The 24,203-nt window shown below is 38.8% G+C and overlaps 1 protein-coding gene across 23 annotated transcripts in view; it reads left to right on the top strand.

Annotated features, from left to right (window-relative positions):
• Nucleotides 1–24,203, top strand: part of PLEKHA5 (pleckstrin homology domain containing A5) — a 210,271-nt gene that overhangs the window by 104,494 nt on the left and 81,574 nt on the right. For 21 of the 23 annotated variants that reach the window (XM_039332909.1, XM_039332907.1, XM_039332908.1 and 18 more), the window contains 4 exons: nt 4,209–4,292; nt 6,473–6,593; nt 17,933–18,037; nt 21,696–21,768. In XM_039332909.1, coding sequence (XP_039188843.1) covers nt 4,209–4,292; nt 6,473–6,593; nt 17,933–18,037; nt 21,696–21,768 — 383 coding nt within the window. Of the gene's footprint in view, nt 1–4,208; nt 4,293–6,472; nt 6,594–17,932; nt 18,038–21,695; nt 21,785–24,203 lie in introns of those variants that run through there. The other 2 variants (XM_039332924.1, XR_005555453.1) reach the window with 2 other exon arrangements.

The raw sequence follows: 24,203 nt of genomic DNA, 5'->3' as shown, positions 1-24,203 counted from the left end.
CAAGAAAACCTTCAGGAATTCTAGGTTGGGCAAGAGATGAGAGAATCAGGTTGCAGGACAGCAGTCAAACAATTTGCCCATCAGAGCTTTTCAAGTATTATTTTTCCTGAGAAGCTTCAGGGAAATCTTTACATGAATACCATCTAGGAGATAAAGTTGCAGAGTTGACATAACATAGATGCACTCAAACTAAATGAGGAGTGGTAATTGCTAATCAGTGAAACAATAGCCTCAGTAGTTGTATAGTCATTTCCTTCCCCCCTCCCCCCCATTCACTGGAGGCACCAATTAAGCTTCGTGAGTCCAGAAATGCACGTAGCAAATACTGGTTTCCCTAGGTCTCATTTCATGTGCAAAACTTGAATGTTTATCTCCAGGTCTTGGATGTACACTAAACCCTGTGCATACCCATCTATGTGCATGTTTAACAAACTCTCAGATTAGTTATGGGCAGTGATTGTTTTCTGCAAGTTGGCAAAGTGCAAGTTGCTTTCTCTGATGGGCAGCAATGTGTACAGCTTTAGAGGCAAACATTGTTTCCCCTGTTTGGCTAAGGCATGAGTCGGCAACCCGCGGCTCCGGAGCCGCATTAGGCTCTTTGAGCCTTCTCCTGCCACTCCCAGCCTCCTCCGTCATTTGGAGAGAGAGAGAGAGAGAGAGAGAGAGAGAGAGAGAGAGACTCTTGTGTTTCCCTTCTCTCTCTCACTCACTCTCACTCTCACCCTCACTGAGTGGGGGAAGAGGACTGGCAGACCAAGGGCAGGAAAGAGCCAGCCTAATAAGAATGTGTGTCAGCTTGTGAGCAGAAGATCGGAGAGAGGGAGAGAGGGGGGAGAGAGGGAGGGAGGGAGACAAAGAGAGGGAGAGAGAGAGAACTCATGCACAGCAGCCTTATTTCTTTTTAATTAAACTCTTCAATCAAGCTCCCCTCCCCTTGCACGCGCATGCAAGTTTTGCGGCTCCCACTGTTTTTTTTTCCTCTGGGAAACGGGTCCAAGTGACTCTTTGAGTGTTTAAAGTTGCTGACCCCTGGGCTAGGGTGACATTATCCCACTGCAAAAGTTTTGCCAGTTGACAACAGGCCTTTGAAAATGGCAGCATTATTAAATCATCTCAGGCAGCCTGCACTAAACAATAAAAATTAAAACACAGGGGAAGCTCTTGCAGTGGAGAACACAGTTCTTATTTATACTTCTGCTACTCATAAGGCTGGAAGATACTATGTATGTATGTATGTATGTATGTATACATGTATGTGTGTGTGTGTGTGTGTGTGTGTGTGTGTGTGTGTGTATGTATGTATATATATATATATATGTATATATATATATATATATATATATATATATATATATCTTTGGTTGTTCGGGTTTTCTCCCGCGTAAAATTGGAAGTGTCTTGGCGACGTTTCGACAAAGTCCCATTCGTCATCTTCAGGCTGGTGTTTTCAGCTTCATGCTTCGAGGAGTTGAAAACACCAGCCTGAAGATGACGAATGAGACTTTGTCGAAACGTCGCCAAGACACTTCCAATTTTACGCGGGAGAAAACCCGAACAACCAAAGACCTATATACAAACACCTGCGAAAACCTCAGAAAATATATATATATTCCCACCCTGAATATTATTTCAGTTTCCTTGGATGTATCTTCGATGTGCCTCGCTCTCTCGGTCTTAAAATATGTCTGGATATGTTAGAATATGTTTTGTTTAAAGTGCTGTCAGATATTAATGTTCCCTATGAGAAGCTCACCACCATCATTTTGGCAGAAAATTGTGTATATTGAAGGTTGTTGCATCACTTGAAGCTTTTTGCCTTTTCATGTCCTCCCCTTTCCCCCTGTTTGCAAACTTAGGGCAGTTTTTTTAAAAAAACAGAACAGTAGGCATAAGGGATTAAATACATGTTTACTACAAGGCATTTGGTCCTTACCAGAAGAACTAAATGTTATAAAAAGAAGTGAAATTAATTAGTGATTATTAGATTTTTTGATGAGGGGAAAAAACTTTTTGTAGACTGGAAACCTTATATGGACTTTTTGCTGGAAAATTAAAATATGATGAATTGAAGATTTTAAAAAGATGTTGATTAAATGAGGAGCTAAAAGGATTGTATACTTTCTAAGAGAAAAGAGGGATTATAGGATAGTAATTATCTCTTGAAGAGTGGTCGAAAGACATTACATTTAATAATTTTTTGCATTTTTTATTTATTTTTTAAATTTGCCTTTTTATGTAAAAATCTCAATAAACATAAATTTAAAAAGAAATAGCAAAATAGCAGACAATTAATAATCAAAGCAACAATCACGAGTATTCCTCTCAATTTTAAGGCAGCAGCCGCAAATAAGGAAATTTCATAGATAATGTAATATTAATCTTCCTTAAGGAGAAATAAGCAAAAAAGGTCAACTACTAGTGCTGCTGCTACTGCTGTTGCTACTATTACTACTACTACTACTACTACTACTACTACTACTACTACTACTACTTCTACTACATTCGAGTCAGAAGCTCCCTACAAAGTACTTTCTAGTTGAGAAGATTAGCCAGTGGCATACACCATTGCCTTTAGAAGACCTGGTTGAAGACTCCTTTCATGTCCCTGTAAAGTTGTTCACTAAAGTGATACCTATCTACATACTTGTGGTTTCACACTTTTGATCTGCTAGGTTGGTTGGCAGGAGCTGGAGCTAGTGATGGAAGCTCACCCCGTCACACAACAGCACTCGGGACTTAAACACGGGCTTGCTAATTGTTAACCCAGTGTCCTAACTACATGAATTACCAAGCATCTAGTCAACTTCTTGAATTCCTGTATAGATATTATTCCTCTATTGGCGGCTGAAGAATAGAGAAATGTATACCATGTCTTGTATTCCATAACCGCAGGAAAAGTGAGAATTCAATTGAGACTCCTACATTCCCATAATAACTACAGTAGATCTTTGGATCTTTGCCCAGTATACATGGGCTTTATCTTATTATTTTCTCCCTTGTCTTCTGAAGATTATATGCATGCATGGTTGATTATTTACTGCCATTCACTACATGACATGCCAGTTTAAAAAGAGTCTAAGAATTTTTTTAAAAAACAAATCACTCCACAGCATAATAACTCTAATGCCCAAGGAGCAGCCAAAAAGGAGGAGGAGGAGGAGGAGGAGGAGGAGGAGGAGGAGGAGGAGGAGGAGGAGGAGGAGGGATAGACACCTATTTCCAAAATAAGAGAATCAATTATCTTAACTTTGTCAAAGTTGTCAAAACTGCTAATGTCTAATCTGTATGTCTGTGGAGATTCTCAGTCATCCAGGTCATAGTTGTCTCAAAGTTGTGCTTTTGTGTGTTGTGTTTTTTCAAAGAGCAACTGGGCTGTTTCTTTCCTTGAGGAAGAAGAAGCAGCTTCATCAGTTGTGATGGCGGCGGGGGGAATGGATGGAAGGATAGGTACAGACCAGGGGTAAGCATCCTTGGCTCTTTTATGACTCGTGGACTTCAACTCCCAGAATTCCTGAGCCAGCCATGCTGAGGGAAAAGGGAGAAGTTTCCAAGCTGAGGCATGCTGGCTCAGGAATTCTGGGAGTCGAAGTCCACGAGTCATAAAAGAGTCAAGGTTGCCTACCCCTGGTACAGACACTGAGACTGAATGGTGGGGGGATGGAACCTATCCTTCCATCTTCCCCCCACCATCCAGTCTCAATAGACAGTTCCTATCCTTCCATCTCCCCGCTATTGGTACTGATGAAGATTCTTGGGTGAGAAGTTTTCTTCTTCCTTCTCAAGGAAAAAAACAGCCCAGTTGCCTTTTGAAAAAAAAAAAACACCTTTGAGACAGCCTAATCTGTATCAACATGCAATGGGGAATTCAGCTGTCTGGAAGAATAGGTGACAAACCAGAATATAAATAGAATGTTCGTGCCATTTCAAGCAAAGCCGAGATTGTAGAAAGGAATCCAAAGAGAAATATGAAGAAATTATTTCCACCTGACTTAACAGACTATAAAAATACGTTTACATTAAACATAATCTAATTTTACATCATAGCTTTCATTTTTTTCCCCCTATGATCTACAGTTTTTTCCTAATCATCAAATCCATATGTCATTTCATTTTTTTCTGTTCCATGCAAAAACTTCAAAAGGGGTTTTCGATTAGCTGTAAAATTAATCAATGCATGCTTAGATATTCCTGTATTTGTTCCTCCACAGTCACAATGAACGAAAAGTGACCTGCAAGCACCCAGTGACAGGACAGCCATCACAGGACAATTGCATATTTGTTGTGAATGAACAGTAAGTACGTGTTTACAAAAAGTTGTAAAAACATATATATATATATATTGATATTTTGAATATTTATATAGTTCTTATTGTGATGTTGTTATATAATGTACAGTAATTGTTAAATAGTACTGCAATGTTATTTACAAAATCCCAAAGTAGTTTGTAATGGTAAAACTATTTTAGAATAAGCCAACCCATTGAAAGATAAGCATTAGGAAAGTTAATGCCTGGGAAAAGGTGAATGCAAGCATTAACTATTTACTTTCCTTGTTCAATTGATGATCAGTTAATCATTTATATGTGATCAATTGACTGGGCAGTTGTCTGTTTATTTATTATTTGATTCCAGGTAATAAAAAACTTTTTATTTCTACTAAATTCTTGCTTTACGTTTTGACTATTTTTCGGCCCAAAAGAACACTTTTCTGTTAAACCTAAAAATCAACAATGCAGTACAAAAACAATGATCAAGTTACAGATAGTCCTTGAGCCCCAAATTGTGGTTGTAAGTCGTGGTAATCATTAAGTAGGTCACCATATGACCATGCCTGATTTTAAGAGCTTTTTTGTAGACCTTATTAAACAAATGCCATGATTGCTAAGGAATTCTACTGTTTTACTCAATGGGGGCTTTTTTTTCCTTTTTTTTTTTTTTTTGCTGGAAACTGGCAAAAAAAATCCCAAAAATTACAGTCATGTGACCACGGGATGCTGCAAACAGCTTATAAATGCAAACTGGTTGCCCAGGGCCCAGATAGAAACATTGTAATCATGGTGGTAGAATGAGGTCGTTGGAACTCCAGTTATTAAGCAAAGATTACTACTATACTGTTTCATACTGCAGTTTCTGCTTTTTGTGAATATGAGCACATGTTGCTTATAGAGCAAATAAGCCACTTATGGCCATGTTCTTGAAATAAGGTGCACCTGTGAGGGCAACATAAAGGCCAACATTTATTTAGTTCTGATATGCCTTAATGGGTGAAAAACCCAAGTTCCAGAACAACGTTTCTGATATTCTAATTTTTTCCCAATTTTATTAGGCAATGAAAAGTGTATTGAGATGTTGTACAACTTGTGAAATTTAAAGAATACAATTGTCTACATCATATGACAGTATTCCTTTTTTATTCCATCTTCTGTATCTATCTTGGTGATATCTAGGTCTGTCCGAGTAATCACCAATCCATCCAACCATCCATTCATCCCAGACTGAAATTTTCTTGTAGTTCTTACAGTGTTTTCAGCCTACAGAGTCCACCCTATTCATAGATCACATATCAATTATTCCCCTACCTTGATTTATCTCTTTTTTGTTTTGCTATAAGTATTTGGTTTCCTTGAATTTCCTTCTCAGCTTCCTGGAACTTCTTGAATCCTCTTATTTGGTAATTATAATTTGCTGATATTGAACAAGGTTAATCTTGAAAAGGAGAAATACAGTTAAATTAGACCTGCTCACCCTCAAAATGGGGCTGTGACATCAAAGATTAGTTTTTGCTGCTTAAGTTGTAGAATTATACAGACCAGCCTCTCAAAGACTCTACAAAGTATGGATGCCTCATGAAATTCATCACAGATTTAGATATGTATGATTCCTTAAGATTAGTTTATTTCTACAGTTTTTCTAAGCATGTGTTTATTACTGTATTAATTCAATAATTTCAAATTCAGATTTCAAGGTCTCCCAATTCTGGGTGGCTTACAATGAAGTAAAAGGTAAAAAAAACATATAAGACAAGAAGAAAATTAACCAATAATGTGAAAAAACAAAAAAAGGCCTAAAGCAATGGGGCTCATTCAGTCAAAGCCTGGGAGAACAGTCAGATGTTCAGCAATTTACTGCAATGGTTAGTCATTCAGCTAATATAAGCTTGTGATTCATAAAATTGGGCAGATCAAATGGACTCATTTTTGGCAGCCCTTTTGTTTCTTTTTTAGCACTATAGACCTGAGAAGTTTTCAGGTATGGAATTACTAAAGTAGGAGATACTTTGCATTACCTGTTGAGAACCTACTCTAGGATGTTCCAGAGAGACATGTTTTACATAGTCATAATTGTTTTGCATCAACATTTGCTGGGAATCTGCACAGGTAACATATTCAGATTCTTATTAAAATCAGTTGTGTTTTTCTTCTAGTCTTGAGTCTCCGGCAGGTTCCGATGTAATTGAATATTCTGTTTTCAGGACTGCAGCAGCTATGACTTCAGAAGAAAAGAAAGAACGACCACTAAACATGGTGTCTGAACCTGCACACTATAATTTGACATCAGATTACGCAGCACATCCGATGAGTCCTCTGGGCAGAGTAAGTTATTGTATTCAATATACATTATTCATTAGTACAAAATTATTGAGCTAGTAAGCCTAACGTGGTGTGGAGGCGCAATTACGTAGAGATTGTAAGACAATCAATCTTCGTTTGGAAGTTAAAGAATTCCAACTTTACTACTACTATTACTATTATTATTAAACAGCTTTTTTAGATCCACAGGTCTGTTTATTGGGTTTTTTATAAAGTGTTATGTATTGTTTTCTGTGGGAAAAACTTCTCTAAATAAAATGCTAATAAAAATTAAGTTACAGTATATAGCAGTGGTGGCGAACCTATGGCACGTGTGCCAGAGGCAGCACTCAGAGCCCTCTGTGGGCATACATGCCATTGCCCCAGCCCCGCCTCCCCCATGGCCCCTCCTCACCAGCAGCCCCCCCTGGAGAATCACCTGAGCAGCGCAGCCAAGAACATGGCAGCCAGACAGCGGGGACACTGCACTCGCACCCCGTCATGCAGATGATGCTGCGGGGCATGAGTGGAGGGTGTGACTGCCATGGCGCTGCTGGGCTGTTTGGGCGATCAGCGGGCCATGGAGGCGGTGGGTGGCCCTGTGGGCGGGCAGAGTGGGGGTGGAGCGGGGATGGGCTGTGGGCAGGGGCAAAGTGGGGGTGGGCGGGGGGCAGGGCCAGTTTTTGGGCACTCAATTTCTAAAAGGTTCTCCATCCCTGGTATATAGTGTGTGTATGTATGTCTGTGTATATATATGTTTGTGTATGTATAATATATGTAATATATAACATAATATATATATATATATATAATCCATCATGAATAATAATAATATTGTATTACTCATGCTGTTTTTTTAATTATAAAGAACTTTATTATTAAAAGCCAATAAACAAATACTAGGACTGTAAAGCAGTTCACTTCTGGGAATAGAAATATTTGGCTAGGTTTCAGGCCTCCCCTGAAGCACCTTTTTCTTTTCAGATCTAAAGCACTACACAACCTTAATAAGTGTGGCTAAAATGGATTCCTTTCTTATTTTAAAAAGTCACAGAGAAGAGATAATCCTTTAATGGTTTTCTAATAAGCTATAATCATGATCCCAGTGGGTGGCCCATAAGGTAGTTCTTACTAAAAAGCCCGTGAAAGCAGCCTCAATGCAGCCTACCCACTGAGGCTAAGAGGTAGGAAAAAAGCCCTCCCGGATCACTTTCTGAGCTAGAACAGAACAACACACAGCAATTTTTGCTAGAACGAACCATGCTATATTTTTCAGTTATTTATCCATATGGTAGAAGATAATCTGAAGAAGTTTTATCCTATGTTAAATCACTACTCTGAAGTGCAAACTTAATTTTTAAAAAAAAGAAGGAAAAAAAAGGAACAGATTATCCAGTTCCTGGTTGGCTTTTCTCACTCGTTTGTTATTACTGTTTCTTTCTATTTTTTTATATTCAATTTTTTTTATTATTTTTTTTATTTTTTTTTTGGATTTCAGCCAAATACTTCAGATGTTGGAAGGGAATGAAAAAGACGAAAAGCATTACCCATTTTTCTCTTCCAACTTTTTTTCTTAAGATGTAATTTTCTGCTCAAGACATTAATTGCAGCTCTTCAAGAAACCTTACCTTACAAATTGACAATGCTATTCTATTAAGTGTGGTCAAAGTAAAAAAAAAAAAAGTCATTTTGTTCTTCAACATGGGCATCTACATCACACACACACACACACACACACACACACACACACACACAACATAACAAGGTGGGTGAACATTTTCATTCTGCCTACTCTCTGTCCTACAGAATAAATAATTCATCTTCAGTCTCTCCCATTTCTGTTAATTATCATGCATATTGCTAAATATTATAAATGTCCCCCTTCTTCCTGGTTTCATTAAGTGTCTTAGCCTCTGAAGCATGGAAACTCTCTACCAGGGATGGTGAAACTTTTAGATCGGCATATCAAAAATTCAGAAAATGCCTAACTTGTTTCTATTGATATGTCACCCCACACCCACAAATAAAAGAGAAACAATTCCTTGCACAATGATTTATTTGGGAAAAAAAATACAGTCCAATCATTTATATTGCTATGTATTATATAAAGAAATGTTACAGGTTTTTTTCCATGTCCACCACAGTGCTTCCGTAGAGAAAGGATTTGCTGGTGATATCGTCATTGCCTGGGGGACACCCAGTTGGGGCCCCTTTTGTGTCCCTGTGAAGTTGCTCACCAAAGTGGTACCTGTTAACCTACTCGCGGTTGCCTGCTTTTCAATTGCTGGGTTGGCAGGAGCTGAATGGGAGCTCACCCCACCCTGCGGGTCTCAAACACGAGCCTGCCAATTGGCAGCCAGCGTTCTAACCTTATGAGCCACCACATTCTTATTACAAAAATGAAATAAAAGCAAAACAAACTCATTTTCAGAAGCTTTGGAGACTGCCTGGGAGCACAGGGCATGTGTTTGAGAATAGCTGTTGGGTGTTGGTAAATGTTGGCGTGTCACCTTTGACATGTATCATAGGCTCACCGTCATTCTCCTATGCCAGGGGTAAGCAACCTTGGCTCTTTTATGACTCGTTGACTTCAACTCCCAGAATTCCTGAGCCAGCCATGCTGAGGGGAAGGGGAGAGGTTTCCATGCTGAGCCATGCTGGCTCAGGAATTCTGGGAGTTGAAGTCCACGAGTCATAAAAGAGCCAAGGTTGCCTACCCCTGTCCTATGCTGTACTTCTGGATTTTTTCTAAGCTGCAGACAAAAACAGCCTATTGAAATGTCCAGCCGAAAGAAATAATAGTAGCTAAGAAAACAGGATTTGGAGAGAAAAGATCAACCTCAGAGACCTTGAACAAAATATTCTGGCATGAATATCAGCACTCTCTGGTATATCTTGAGGCTTCTCTACTGTGTCTTGCATAATTCAATTATTTTGACCAATCAAGAGCAACAAGAAACCAATGTCAATTAGGAATGAGTACTCATTAATAGTTCTGATGTTAAAATGGCCCAGCTCCCTATTTAATCCACACTGCATGTTTAAAGAAGCTTAACAGCACCAATGCTCTGTGCAACAATCTAGTCTGTAACTGAAACAATTAAATGTTCTTTTACCGTTATCCCAATAACTCTTTCTTCACGTTCTGCTGTGGCTTTCCCTTTACTGAATTTTTGAGTATAAAGATCCCTGGAGCAGGAATGTGTCTGCTTGTGATTTATAAAGTGTGCTCTTCATACAGATGGAGTAATTATAAACTAATGACATTAGAGAGTCACTTTCATGGCTGAAAATGTCCACATGAGAATTATTAATACTTTTATCAAGCACACACGTTTATTAGTACAAGTGCTTTCCTGTCAGCACATGCATCTTTTCTGGACTACATTTGGCAGAACCTTGTTGCAATATGATAGCTGGGTGGAAACAAGTAGATACTCGTAAGTCTTATAAATACACATTTGGAAAGAGTCAGTTTGCATGGTTACTAATTTCTATATACATTGTATATTATATTATTACTTGCTGCTGTTACTAAAAACACATTGACTTGCGTGGCTCAAGAAGCATTAATATTACCTTCCATTCTTTGGGAGTTTGGCTGTATGCTAATTAAGTACAACAATATGAAGTCACAGCTGTCACTTCTTTAGCTAGTATTAGCCTTCATACAAGTTCTTCCCAAAAACCTAGGATGAGTATAATGAAAACTGGGATGAAGATAGCAATAGATTTATATACTGTCCCATAGTGCTTTATAGCACTTTCTGGACAGTTTACGATGTCAATATATTGACCCCAACAATCTGGGACCTCATTTTACCGACCTCAGAAAGATGGAAGACTGAGTCAACCTCAGGCTCTGTCAGGATCAAACTCCAGGCTGTAAGCAGAGTTTGCCTACAATACAGCACTTTAGCCATTGTACCACCAATGCACTGATGATGTTACCTTGTTTGGGTAATGAATGTCTTCAAGAAAACAACCAAGCTCAGAGAGCCCCAAGAACTTTAGTTTGCATGGAGGATCCTGTTCTCTGTGTCTCTTGACAAGTTTTAGCCCAGGCATCACTGGCATTACTTGACAGAAACAGGAGTGGGCGATCTATGGCCTCAGCTTTGGAACCTACTGCACGTTCAACCGGCAATGGTTAAAAATTAGAAACGTGGTTTTCCACCATTTTGAGATGGGAAACCCATGGAAGCTGTAATGCAATCTTATAAAATTTGTTGTGGACAATTTGAAAAGCAAAGTCCTAGAATACTGGCCCACATTTCTGCTATTGGAGATGGGCAGCATAAAAATGTAATAAATAAATAAACAAACAAATATCCCATTGTGTATCATTGTTCCACCTACTGCAGCCTTTTCCCCACCAAAAATGCAAATGGAAGCCCCTGGTTTTCAAGAGGTTGCCCATTGTAAGGGAAAACAATAGTGCTGGATAGGAACGGGATTGAAAGGCAGACAGAGAAAGGCAGCGGGAAACGGCTAGTAAAAATAATGGCAGAATAATATTTTATTTTTTATTTTACACAAATGCTGTGGTAGAGAAGGTTAGATGAATGCCCAAGTTGAGACAGTGAAGATAACATTCTTCTAATGTCTTGGAGACATCGTGATCTGAGCTTCTAATGCATAGCCTGTTCTTCTGATGCTTGACAATAAGTTCTGGTTAGTTTTCTACTCTTCCTTTCTGTGGGAAAACAGCTGCATTTTTAATCTTTGTGGTCATGCACATTCTCTTTTACTCATGAATAAAAGTGACAGCATTCATTTTGCTATCTCTCATGACAAGAGGATAGTGCCACCACAACAGTAGAGTAGACCAAGCATCAATGCGTAGCCTTGTGGGAATGTAACCAAATGGGAATCATTTTCATTAGTTCAACAGAATTTAAATCTCATCATGTTGATGGGATATGGCAACAGTTATAATTAAACAAAGAATAAAATGGAGAGAGAACGTTACAGTGAATGCCTTTCAATGCTAGTCATGTTAAGCTCCCTTTGGTCTTAATGAGAAAAATTTCTGAAGGTGGCATCCAGAATAATTATTCTGCTCATTATACAATGATGTGCTCATATGAATTACAGCCAAAATAAGGAAAGGTAGCTTTGAAATCTAGAAAAAACTAGAACAGTCTTGCAGCTGTAAAGAACCTCATATTAGACCTCAGTTGAAGCTGGTCTTTCTTTCCTAACATAAGGAAAGTGTTCAGATGTTGAAATCAATTTTAGTTTACCAATTTTTGTCCTGAAATTCTTTCTTACTGAACTATGTCGTTTGACTGAATCTCAACCCTGAGTTAGCTACTCAATATCTTCAGTGATCAACTGAGACTTTTCACTTTACCATCATCTGAATTATTTTATTTGATTGTTTAGTTTAATTCAATTTAGGCACCCTCTGACCCCAAACCAACTAATTATGATTCCTCTAGATATGCAATCTGTCTAAACGCATTAAACCCTTAATTGGCAAGAAGATTTTTGGAGTGTGGAAAACATTTCTTCAAGTAGGTTGAAGGAAAATTATTTCCAGGCTAGCATGGGGAAAGAAACATTTCGGTAATTGTATAGATTGGTGGAACCTGATCTCCATTTGCTCCAGTTAGCCTAACATAGAAAGGATTTGTGTCGTGGCATAAGATTTTTTTTCCCCTTCCCCCCCTATGATTGTGGGTGGAAAAGGGCTTGGATTAGTTTCTTGCAATTCTTCAGAAACTCCACATAAGAAGAACTTAGTTGATTCATACTGTCATGCAAAAAAAACCCAAGAAGAGAACAGCTACAGAAAAGTGTTTGAGGTTTAAAATTGATCTGACATGTTTCAAGTTAGAGTATTTAAATCAGGGGTCTTCAAACTAGAATTTAGGAAAGGGAGAGGTTTCCATGCTGAGCCATGCTGGCTGAGGAATTCTGGGAGTTGAAGTCCACAAGTCATAAAAGAGCCAAGTTTGAAGACCCCTGATTTACATTTTTGTTATAGTATTCCTATAACCATTTTGTTATTATAAACTATTTGTTATAGTTTCAAGAAAATAATCATACTTTATTATTTTGTTTTCATTTTCTCTCAGTTTGGTACAAAAGTTAAAAATAATTTTTTTAAAAGGGAACCTCTGCACTGATAGTTTAAAAAGTTTTTTAAAAGGTTTTTTTTTTTTAAAGAAAAAATATCTTAACAGTTACTTTTGGGATCCACTATTTAAAAGGATGCTTTCTGTTCTCTTTTTTTCTTTTTAAACTGTTTTGCCCTTCAGATAAGAATAGCATTATGGAGTGAGCATATTAGCCAATTATTCAATCAGGTATTTGTCTGCCAATATAATTGCTAAGAGTTTTTGGGCTTTGTATCCCCCATATCCTTTGACTTCAACGAAACTGGTTGCAGTTGCAGCAAATCCAAGTTTAGCCACATGGGAAGGGCCACATGTTTCCCACCTCTGCAGTTCAAGAAAGTCTTATGAAATTTGCTGCCTTTACTTTCTGTGCCAGAATAGAACTGTTGTCCTGGAATTAACCTCAAGCTTTAATTTCACTTTTCCAATGGCAAACATCTAAATATTCCTAATATACATATATTCTCATGTATAAGCCCACCTGTCAAGCACAGAGGATCATGACATTACGTGAACTTGCAGTTAAGATTTGTTGCTCAAGCCTATACACAAGAATCTAGTCAACTAAAGTTCAGTACTAAATTGGCACCAGATAAGGATAAATGGAATTCAGAAGGGGTTGATCTTAGACTATTTGTGGGAACGTAATGACTGTAGGCTGATGACTCGCTTAACTCCGCCTCCCAGCTCTGCCTGCTGCTCTTCTGCATCATCAGTGGATAAGGCAACCAGCAAATTTTTAACCCAAATGCCATGAAAAATGCACCCACCTGTGGATAAGCCAACCCACATTTTTCATGGTATTGAGGTTAAAAAAGTGAGAGTCTGCTTGTCTTCAGATGGGTTTATATGAAGTATGAGGGGTGCGATGGCTCAGCGGTTAAAGAAGCTGAGCTTGTCAGCTGGAAAGCTGACAGCCCACGTTTGAGACCTGAGCACCGCACAACAGGGTGAGCTCCCATTCCTTGTCCCAGCTCCTACCCACCTAGTAGTTTGAAAGCATGCAAATGCGAGTAGATTAATAGGTACCACTTTGGTGGAAAGGTAATAGCATTCATATGCCTTTGGCATTCAGCCATGCTCACATGATCATGGAAAATATCTGTGGACAACAATGGCTCCCTTGGCCAAGAAACCGAGATGAACATCATGCTCTAGAGCACAGGTCGGCAACCCGCGGCTCCGGAGCCACATGGGGCTCTTTGAGCCTTCTCCTGAAGCTCCCAGCCTCCTCTGCCATTTGCAGAGAGAGAGACAAAGAGAAGCACTTCGCTTTCCTTCTCTCTCTCTCTCCCTCTCTCTCTCTCTCTCTCTCTCTCTGTGTGTGTGTGTGTGTGTAAAAAAGAGTGGCCTCATGCTGTTCCGATGAGCTAACAAGCTTATTGGGCGGGGCTCCTCCCTTTGCTGCATCTCTGCAGGAAGGGCAGGAGAGAGCCAGCCCACTAAGAATGTGTGTCAGCTTGTTGCAGAATAGCCTGAAGCCAGCTTGCCGGGTGAGCAGAAGATCAGAGAGAGGGGGGGAGAGAGAGAGAGAGAAAGAGAGAGAGGGAGAGAGAAAGAGAGAAGGAGAGAGGGGGGGAGAAAAAGGGAGACGAAAGGGAGAGAGAAAGAGAGAGAGGAAAGAGAAAGAGAGAAACAGAGAGGAAAGAGAGAGGAAAGAACTCATGCACAGCAGCCTCTATTTCTTTTTAATTAAACTCTTCAATCAAGGTCCCCACGCATTGTGTGCACGCCCGTGCACACATAAGTTTTGCGGCTTCCAGTGTTTTCTTTTCTCTGGGAAACGGGTCCAAGTGGCTCTTTGAATGTTTAAGGTTGCAGACCCCTGCTCTAGAGTCGGACATGACTAGACAGAGAAACCTTTACCTTATGTACAATAAATATGGGTAGTTTACAAAAACCTTACCATATACTGCGAATAAGCCGAATCTGACTTTTTGGGTGCAAAAAGATGAAGCACAAAAAAAATCACTGGATAAATGCAGTGAATAATGTAAATATATTTTTTTTTAATGCCCTGGTCTTGCCTAGAATTTAGGAAAGCATCTTTATGTTGAAGGCCACTTTTAAAACTGGCTCTCAGTGTGAAGATGCCTTGCTTAAATTGCTGGCAAGCTATAAGTATTCTTTTTTTAAAAGAAATATATTGCTACTGGTTTCATACATCTCCTAATCAGATTTCAAAGTCTGGATTTTTTTTTTTATTCCTAACCACATAATTGTTAGCAGATTCATGCTGAGGTTATATTGCAGAACGTTTTCTGTAAACGTCACGTTTTTCAGGCATTAAATGTAATGCATAAATGAACAAATATGTTTTTTATTTCTGTTAAATTACATTTACAGCAATACATTTTAATTGTTCTATTAGATTAAAATATAACAGCCAACCACGATGAATGCAAGATGTACACTAGCTTTAACTAAGTTAATGATTTGAAGACAATGAGAAGTTCTTTGAATGGCACTGCTAACTTATTAGATGGAACTGAACTTAACAATATATTGTTTCATTTACTATAACATATATTCATCACTGTTGACAAAATATGACTTCATTGTAAAGATTCACTTGTTCCTTGTACAAAAGGGAGTGCCTGCTATTCAGAGTCCACCAACAGCTGGTTTCATTGTCACAATTATTTTATTCATTCGTTTTTAGCAGCCTCTGCATAATATATCTGATGAAAAAAATGGAAGGGTGTCACCGCTGCTCTTTTACACTTTTCTCTTTAATGAGCAGGCTTGTTTGGCCACATCATTTTAACTTTAAGACCCGCTGCAAGAAATTGTTTGCCTACCTATTCTGTCATGGACCATATGTCACAGAAATATCCACATTAGTTATAAAAATTAATGGAGCTTTACTATTCAGAAGGCAGTACAGTTGTTTGGTGTAATAAGAAGGCAAAATATAACCCAGTGTGGTTATTTGGTAAAGGGATTAAACAATTAACAAGTCCCTATATGTCATTGATCCAACTAATGTGTATAATTTTCTTGATTAATTCTCCTTAGCTCTTCAGAACTTGGTACTTTTTTGGATAAAAATATTTATCTGATAATAGTTTTGGTGTAAATTCTTTTTTTTTTTTTCCAGCTTCTTCTACCATAGTAAAGTGCTTCTTTCTTCCTATCTTCAGATTGATACCCAAGGAAAATAAATAGTGGTATCTGTTAGGCCAGTGGTTCTCAACCTTTTTAATGCCACAACCCCCAACCGGTCGTAAGTCGAGGACTACTCAACCGGTCGTAAGTCGAGGACTACTCAACTTGTGCAGCACCGTTTGCAGAATGGGACTTTTGGCGGGCTCAGCAGGGCAGAGACAGCCTGGACAATTCCTATTGGCTTTTGAAAGCCAATAGAATTAGACTCTATTCAAGAGAGTCTATTCTATTGGCTTTCAAAAGCCAATAGAATAAAAGGGAGTAGCACAGCTAAGGAAAAGGGGGAAAAAATGGCGGACTGTGTTGTTTGGCGACCCCCGTGAAATGGTTGTTCGACCCCAAATGGGGTCCCGACCCACAGGTTGAGAACCACTGTGTTAGGCTAACATTATTCTGACAACGAAGAATTATTATTTTTTAAATGGGAAATCCTGGGTATATTTGAAGCAATTCAATTTTAACTTTACATTCTGAGAGGAAAGAATTCAGAAATAGGGCCCTAGAATGTTGATTTCATGTGAAATTAATGTGGATGTTATGGTCAGTGCTTTTTTTCTTTAAAAAAAAAAGGTGCCGGAACTCCCACATGTCATACAACCCGCTTTGCCTACCCTACAAGGTTCCATCCAAAAAAGGTGCCGGAACTCCGTTCTGGGCATTCTATGAGAAAAAAGAGCCCTGGTTATGGTCATTTACAAGTTTCTAACTTTATTTCTTATTCTTGGGCCAGCCTAAAACAGCCTGATTCTTTTTTCTTTCTCTGTTTTGCAGGCAAACATTTAAACTTAAAATAAAAGGTGTAGTGATATTTGAATTTCTTTTCTTGCTCAAATATCTACATGCCCATGGAGCCCCACTTTCTATTCCAATTAATGCTTTAACAACAAATATTAAATAAAAATTCAGATATCTTCTACCATTTTTAACTGAAAGTGCATGATATATGAGATATTCTGTGCTGCACTTTTCATGGGATCAATAAGTCTACATTTAAATCTCAAAAAAAACCCACAAATGCTTTATAAGATCTGATTTTTCTGAATCGAGTCACTTCATATCTATGATACTTGTGATAATACAAGTGGTTTTATAAGGTGCTGTTCCCCATCTTACCATTACACTGTAAATTGGCAAAAGACCATTGATGAAAGTCCTTGATTCAGGGTGATTTGAGCACCATCATCTTAGTTGATAACACAAAATTGCTGTACTTGCCGTGAAAATTATAAGCAAAAAACAAAAAAGTAATTGCTTAGTTACCTAGTAAGCACAATCACTCAGTTAACCTAAAGCAGTGGTTCTCAATCTTTTTAATGCCGTGACCCCCAACCGGTCGTAAGTCAAGGACTACTCAACCGGTCGTAAGTCGAGGACTACTCAACTGGTGCAGCACCGTTTGCAGATTGGGACTTTTGGCGGGCTCAGCAGGGCAGAGACATCCTGGACAATTCCTATTGGCTTTTGAAAGCCAATAGAATTAGACTCTATTCAGGAGAGTCTATTCTATTGGCTTTCAAAAGCCAATAGAATAAAAGGGAGTAGCACAGCTAAGGAAAAGGGGGGGGGGGGAAATGGCGGACTGCGTTGTTTGGCGACCCCTGTGAAATGGTCGTTCGACTCCAAATGGGATCCCAACCCACAGGTTGAGAACCACTGACCTAAAGCATTTACTGTGTGGAAGAATCTTGGCAAAGTAAGATATAACTAAGTTAGCAATATTAGCTCATTTTGGTTATGATTTGGCTTTCTGGCTAACATTTCTTTTGATTTTAGTGATTCTTTTCTTTGTCCTGTTCCCAATATTCTTGCTAAAACTTATATTCTTGTTAAAATAGCTGCAATGCTTATGCAATGCTAGGGAGTAGAGTTTCTTCCCTTGCTGAAAGCTTTAAGAAAACGTAAGTCAGCAAAACCTCCAAAATAGCTACTGATTTACAGGGGGGGGGGAGATAAGACTTCTTAATAAGACCTAAGAGAAGCTTATGATCCAAACATGCTTTTCTCTCTGAGGTAACTCTACATGTGTTATACGTACTAAATATTGATAATTTATTTTTATTTTATTTTTAGACATCGCGCTCCTCAAAAAAGGTCCATAATTTTGGAAAGAGGTCGAATTCAATAAAAAGAAACCCTAATGCCCCTGTCGTTAGGCGGGGCTGGCTGTATAAACAGGTATTGTCTATTTGGAGGGGGGAGGGGTTGGAGGTGGTGTTATATAACAGTCACCTGAAATGTAGTATTGCAATTATGAGATAAGAAAAGTGCAAACTCCCGTCTTTGTTCTACATTATATGAGGAAGGTAATCTGCTAATGGTATGTGCTGGAGAGCCCACAAACTTGCAAATGTGTGATTTTGCTTTCTGTTATTTTTGCCAGGAGGAAATTGGAAAACTATACTAGCTTGTGAAACATAACTGCTGCAAAATGACAGTACATTAGATAAAACTTTGCTCAATTATTTGGATTTGATTTATTCCCCCAAATAGGGCCACATCTGTTAGAGATTCTGTTTGTATTGTACAATGTTATATTGTAAACATTTCTCAAAAGCAGAATGCAATATAAATCATTTTGGGTTTAATTCATCTTTGCAGTTCTACAACACAAAACTGTAGCACCTTCATTTTTTTTGCCTTTTACTTTGTATGCATGCAGAAAAGATGCAATTCATATCCCAAAGTGAATACTGAAGTTTGAGCTAAAGTGGTCATTTATTAGTACCATATATCTTATTTATTTAATTTGACTTATGTAATCCAGATATTTAGCATATTAGATAACCTTTATTGTCATTTTTTTCTGTGGCACAACGGTGCACATTAAAAATGAAATTAGTTGCTTGTTCTCAAGTGTTACTTACATAACACACATTTAAAATATACTATACACAATATATGTATAGACCTACGCTCTTACATATAATTAACATATAAATATTAATACTGTAATCTGTAATATTTATACTGCACAGATATTTAGCATATTTATTTACTAATAAAATCTGTATCTGGGCCAAGAGTAGTATTTCATAATCTTTTATTTTACTTGTGACAAAGTTTTGCTCCATGCTCAAAGTTGTATTTTAAAAAAAATAGTTGCCGTGGCAATTGCCACTCTTAAAATCCAATGTGGAGTAAGTTGAACCTTAGCCAGCCACAAGATATTATGTCAGTGTCAAAGTCACCTTGCTGACTTTAAGATGGGTAGACTTCAACTCCCAGATTTAACCAACCAGCTTTGTTGTTGTTTTCTTGTTTTCATATATCATCTAGCACAGGGCTTTTCAACCAGTGGTATGGGTACCACTTGTGGTACATTGGCACCTGGCAGGTGGTACGCGACCATCCTAGAAAAGTGGTGGCGGGAGAGGGGAATGAGCTGAACCGGTGGCAGCACCGCACAAACCTGAGTGAGAGACGGTTGGAGCTGCAGGGCTGTCAGGGCTCAGTGGAACCACCAGGATCAGCGCCAGGCTCCAGCTGGAGCTCGGCGCTGATCCTGGTGCTTCTGCTGAACCCAGAAGAAGCGCCGATCAGCTGGAATGTTGCAGCCTCTCCAGGGTCTTGTGATTTACATTCAGATGCTTGGCAATTGATTCATATTTATGACGTCACAGTGTCCCAGGGTCATGTAAAGTGACCAAAACCTGCTGCAACCACGCAGCAGACGGGGGGAATAAAAACCAAACACCTCCCCACCCCACCCCCACTGCCAATCCTCAACAGAAATGCTCACAATGAAAACCTCGGACAGGAGGAAGAGTGCCACCGGGTGGGTAGGCAGGCGTCTTGCTCGGCTGTGGCTTGGGGGGAACTTTTTTCAGTGCCGTTGTAACTTCGAACAGTCACTAAGCGAACTGTTGTAAGTCGAGGACTTCCTGTACTTCATCAGTTTTTTCTTTTTTTTTTTTTGTCATCAAGTTTTTGACACCTTGCTAGGCAACTGGTGGTACTCGGATATTGCCATATCCTAAAAGTGGGTGAAAAGGTTGAAAAGCCCTGATCTAGCATTCTTTCTGTGCCATTGGAGTCTTTATTTCTCAGAAGTTCTAAAGTGATTAGCATTGTCCCGGTTTCACTCTACGTACTGAGACCCATCCTCTTAAGCTTAAGAGTGGAAGATTCAAAGATGGGGCTCAGATAAATTGCTTTTGCTGCTGATACGAATGGTATTCTTAGAGCGACAAAGATTGGCTCCTTCAGAATCTAGTTACATTTATATGTTGGCCCCCGGGAGTTTAAACCTCATATCCTTTATACAGTAATGAGTGTTTTCTGTCCATTTCATGTCCCCTGATTTGGAAGGCACCTACTTTACGTTTGGAAAACAATCTTTTCCAGTCTTGGACTGTTCACTTCCATTCTTCAGCCATCAGAGAGGTTCTCAACCTGAGCATAGGTTTACAACTCAGTGAAATGGAGGGGGGGTGAGGATGACAGGATGAAAACGATACCGTTCACCTGTAACTCTAGATATCTAGACCAGTGGTCCTTAACCTTTTTGAACGAATCGCCCCCTTGAGCCAATGAGGAAGTTGTCATCGCCCCCCTCCCCCAACATAACCTCTCATAGGAAATAATTCTTCAATTTATGCAAACATTTTTTTTTGTTTTCTTTAAAATTGTCAGCAGGACATATTGATGCAAATAATTTATTTCCAGTCTTTATCTCAACTGTGTGAAAAATTTTGGTGCTACCCATCACTTTATTCCCAAACTTCGTGATACATGTATTTCATTATTATCTTATTTGTTCAAGACACTTAAATGTAATGACCACTGAAAACAAAATTCAATTGCAAGAAAGTGAAATGCCCGAAAAGAAAAATAGTAACATTTAATGACTGAATTACAAGTGAAATTTAAGACTCAAAAAGAAATATAAAAAGGGCACAAGAACAAACCGCAGTGCAGGAACTAAGAATTTCAAGACGAAAACTCTGAAACTAAATTAAGATTTGAGGAAAGTATATATAGTCATGCACGCTGTAAAAAGAATTAAAAAGACACAAAGAAAATGTAATATCGAACTGGAGTGCACGCTAAAAAAGTACAATACAAAGAGACACACAAAATGTTTCACAAAGCACAACAAAAATTCGAAAACGAAGCCAATGCATATTCACATATGTACGGCGTTCTGTACTGAAGCTAGCTGGAGGAACATTTGAAAACACAATTCAATCCACTAAGAGCGAGCGAGCAATCTGATGTTTTTGTACAACAGATATGCAGCGATTCACTGTACGAAAAAGTCTCAAAAGTGTCCCCAAAACTTCTCGCTCCATCGCCCCCATATCGCCCCCTTTTCGTTCCTTCGCCCCCCTGAAAAATGAAATCACCCCCTGGGGGGCAATATCGCCCAGGTTAAGAACCACTGATCTAGACGACAGGTAATGATTACTGGGATACGAAGAAAAGGTGATATGGGGGGGGGGGGAGATTATCATGTCTTTGCTTATAACTTGATAATTTCCCAACCACATTTGAAAACTTTGTGTGTTGAGAAGTAGAGCTTTGTGACTCAGGAAAAAGGCATGTTCAGTTGAGGATTGTTTGCACACGAGTCAGAAAGGTGAGTTGGGAACATTTCCAGGGTATAAAGTTAATAGGGCTCTGTTAATGGTTGCCTTGGCAACATCTTCTGATTCAGGACACAGATGTCAGGCATTGTGGGCTTTTATTTGCGATGATAAAGGTTTAATGGTTTAATTACACCAATATGTAATAACCCATGCTGTTCCAGAATTATAGAAAGATTCTGATTTTGGTAATGTGCTAAAGCTCTTGCACTTCCCAGTTCTGTGATTCAGTATTTCATTATCTACAGGATAGTACCGGCATGAAGCTCTGGAAGAAGCGATGGTTTGTTCTTTCCGATCTCTGTCTCTTCTACTATCGAGGTAAGTCTTTTCAATGGTTCTAAGCCAGTGGTTCTCAGCCTGTGGGTCGGGACCCCATTTGGGGTTGAACGACCATTTCACGGGGGTCGCCAAACAAGGCTGTCCCCCATTTTCCCCCCCTTTTCTTTGGCCACGCCCCTGGCACCCAGTGATGTATAAGTGGTTGGGGGTCACCACAACATGGGGAACTGTATTATGGGGACGCGGCATTAGAAAGGTTGAGAACCACTGTTCTAAGCAATGGGGTTAAGCTGTACTTCCAAAATATATTATGTTATCTTTAAAAAAAAAATAGAAGATGATGACTTTGGAACAAGTAATGGTCATTCTGCCCTTCTGTTGATATAAAAATAAAAGTGCTGATTTGAGCAGTACCCTTAATTTGTTCCATGGGAAATTAATGGTCATTGTTCTAACCTTGCGCTAGCTGGGTCAGAACAAATTCCGTCTTTGTGTCTTGTATGTCCCCTGACCTATATCACAAGCTGTGTTATTGTTGCTAGGTAAATGCAATATCAGAAGCAGCATTAAACGTTGGGAAGCTCACAATCTTTATATAAAATGGATCAAGTGCCTCTGTCCTGTACTCCTAACTTTAGCTATTCTGCTGTTGGTTTTTCTGATTGATCTGATATACTGCCACATGTTCTTCATGAATACAAATTTTGCACTTGTGCTGCAGTTTATTCAGAATAATCTAGAGCAGTGTTTCTTAGCCTCAGCAATTTTAAGAAGTATGGACTTAAGCTCCCAGAATTCTGCAGCCAGCATGGGAATTTAGAAGTTGAAGTCCACACATCCTAAAGTTGCGGAGATTGAGAAGCACTCATTTAGAGTTTAGGATGTTTAAGGGAAGCCACCATACAACTTTTGAAAAGTGGGGTACTCTCACTATTCCTTTTCATTGTTTTATGACAGACATAGCAGTAGTATCCATATTCATCTTATGGATCTCTTTTCTTAAGTAGGCTTGTTCGTTGTGGTTTAGACTGTACAATAGAAGGGCCATCCAAACTTGGCAGCTTTACGACTTGTAGACTTCAACTCCCAGAATTCCTCACACCCTTAGTATAACCCGCTCTGTCCTAATTAGGAAAACCAAAATTGTAGCATATGGTTCTTAGCATCCCATGGGCCCTTCTGATGCTTACGGTTCCCCATTTTTCCTCCTTTTTTTGCTGATAGATGAAAAAAAATTTGGCACAAAATAGCAAACTGATTAAGAAGAAGCTGGAAAATACGATGTAGGGGAATGAAAATCTTTCTTTAACTGTTTCAGCTGTGAGGGAGATTTACTAGAAACCAATAAAGGAGTTTATAAAGGGTCATATGTGAATTACTTTGGAGTTTTGACTTTGGAGTTTTGAAGCATCAAATCATTAAGTTTCAGACTTAATCTTAGTATCATCAGATAGATAGCAGTAATTTTATTTGGATAATCCCAGGCTTAACTGAGCCCAAAGGAGCCTATTCCTTCACTGGTGCAATTCAGAGATTTTTGTATGCAATAGAGAATTCCTCTAAGATTGATGCTGCAAATTTTTTCCCTTTTTTGTATTCAGGAAAGTAACCATTATGGCTTTCCCCAAAGGATGGTGGGAATTTCAAGTTGCTGAAAGTGCAGAGTGTTCTGTTAGAACAGGGGTCTTCAAACTTGGCCCTTTTATGACTTGTGGACTTCAACTCCCAGAATTCCTCAGCCAGGCACGCTGGCTGAGGAATTCTGGGAGTTGAAGTCCACAAGTCATAAAAGGGCCAAGTTTGAAGACCCCTGTGTTAGAACGTCTGAGTTATTTCTTTTGCTTAAAATATTGCCATTTTGGGGGATTTAAATGTGACCTTCCTTGTATCCACTTCTGTCCTTAAAACCTGCATGGTTCAAATCCTGCTAGGCCTGGGTGATTTTTTTTTTTTTTGGACGTCACATTGGTACTGATTCTTTAACTTGATGAGCTCCTATCCAAGCAAGATTAATCCTGACCTCACTTATTTCCAAGTTAAAAGGGATGGCATCACTGGACAAATAGATACAGGATAGTTTTCATTCTGATGCTCAAACCTTTTTGTCACCTTTTTCATATATAATACTGAAGCACCAGTTTGATCAGAGCTATGAAAGTATCTGTATAGTAAAACTGAAACTAAAAACTGGCAAGTTCCGATAATGGTAAAGAAAAGACAATTGGAACATAAACATCTTCAAGACTGGAGCTAAAGATCATCCAGGAGATTGGGTCTGTGATAAAAGTAAATGTCCGTTTGACCAAACATTAAAGTGAAAGAATTAATATTCAGCTCTGGGAGACTGAAATAGAATGCAAACCAAGGTTTTCCAGCAGAAATATGGCAATAATTTTAAACTGAGCTAATTCCTTTCACTTTAAAGGATTACAGAAGAACCACATTATGATCAGTTTAGAAATGCAGAGCTATTA

This window comes from Crotalus tigris, unplaced genomic scaffold (assembly GCF_016545835.1).
Source record: "Crotalus tigris isolate CLP2741 ecotype Arizona unplaced genomic scaffold, ASM1654583v1 scf7180000024469.1203045, whole genome shotgun sequence".
Taxonomy (NCBI): Eukaryota; Metazoa; Chordata; class Lepidosauria; order Squamata; family Viperidae; genus Crotalus; species Crotalus tigris.
The sequence above is the reverse complement of the archived record's forward strand: the minus strand, read 5'-3'. Positions and strand labels throughout refer to the sequence as shown.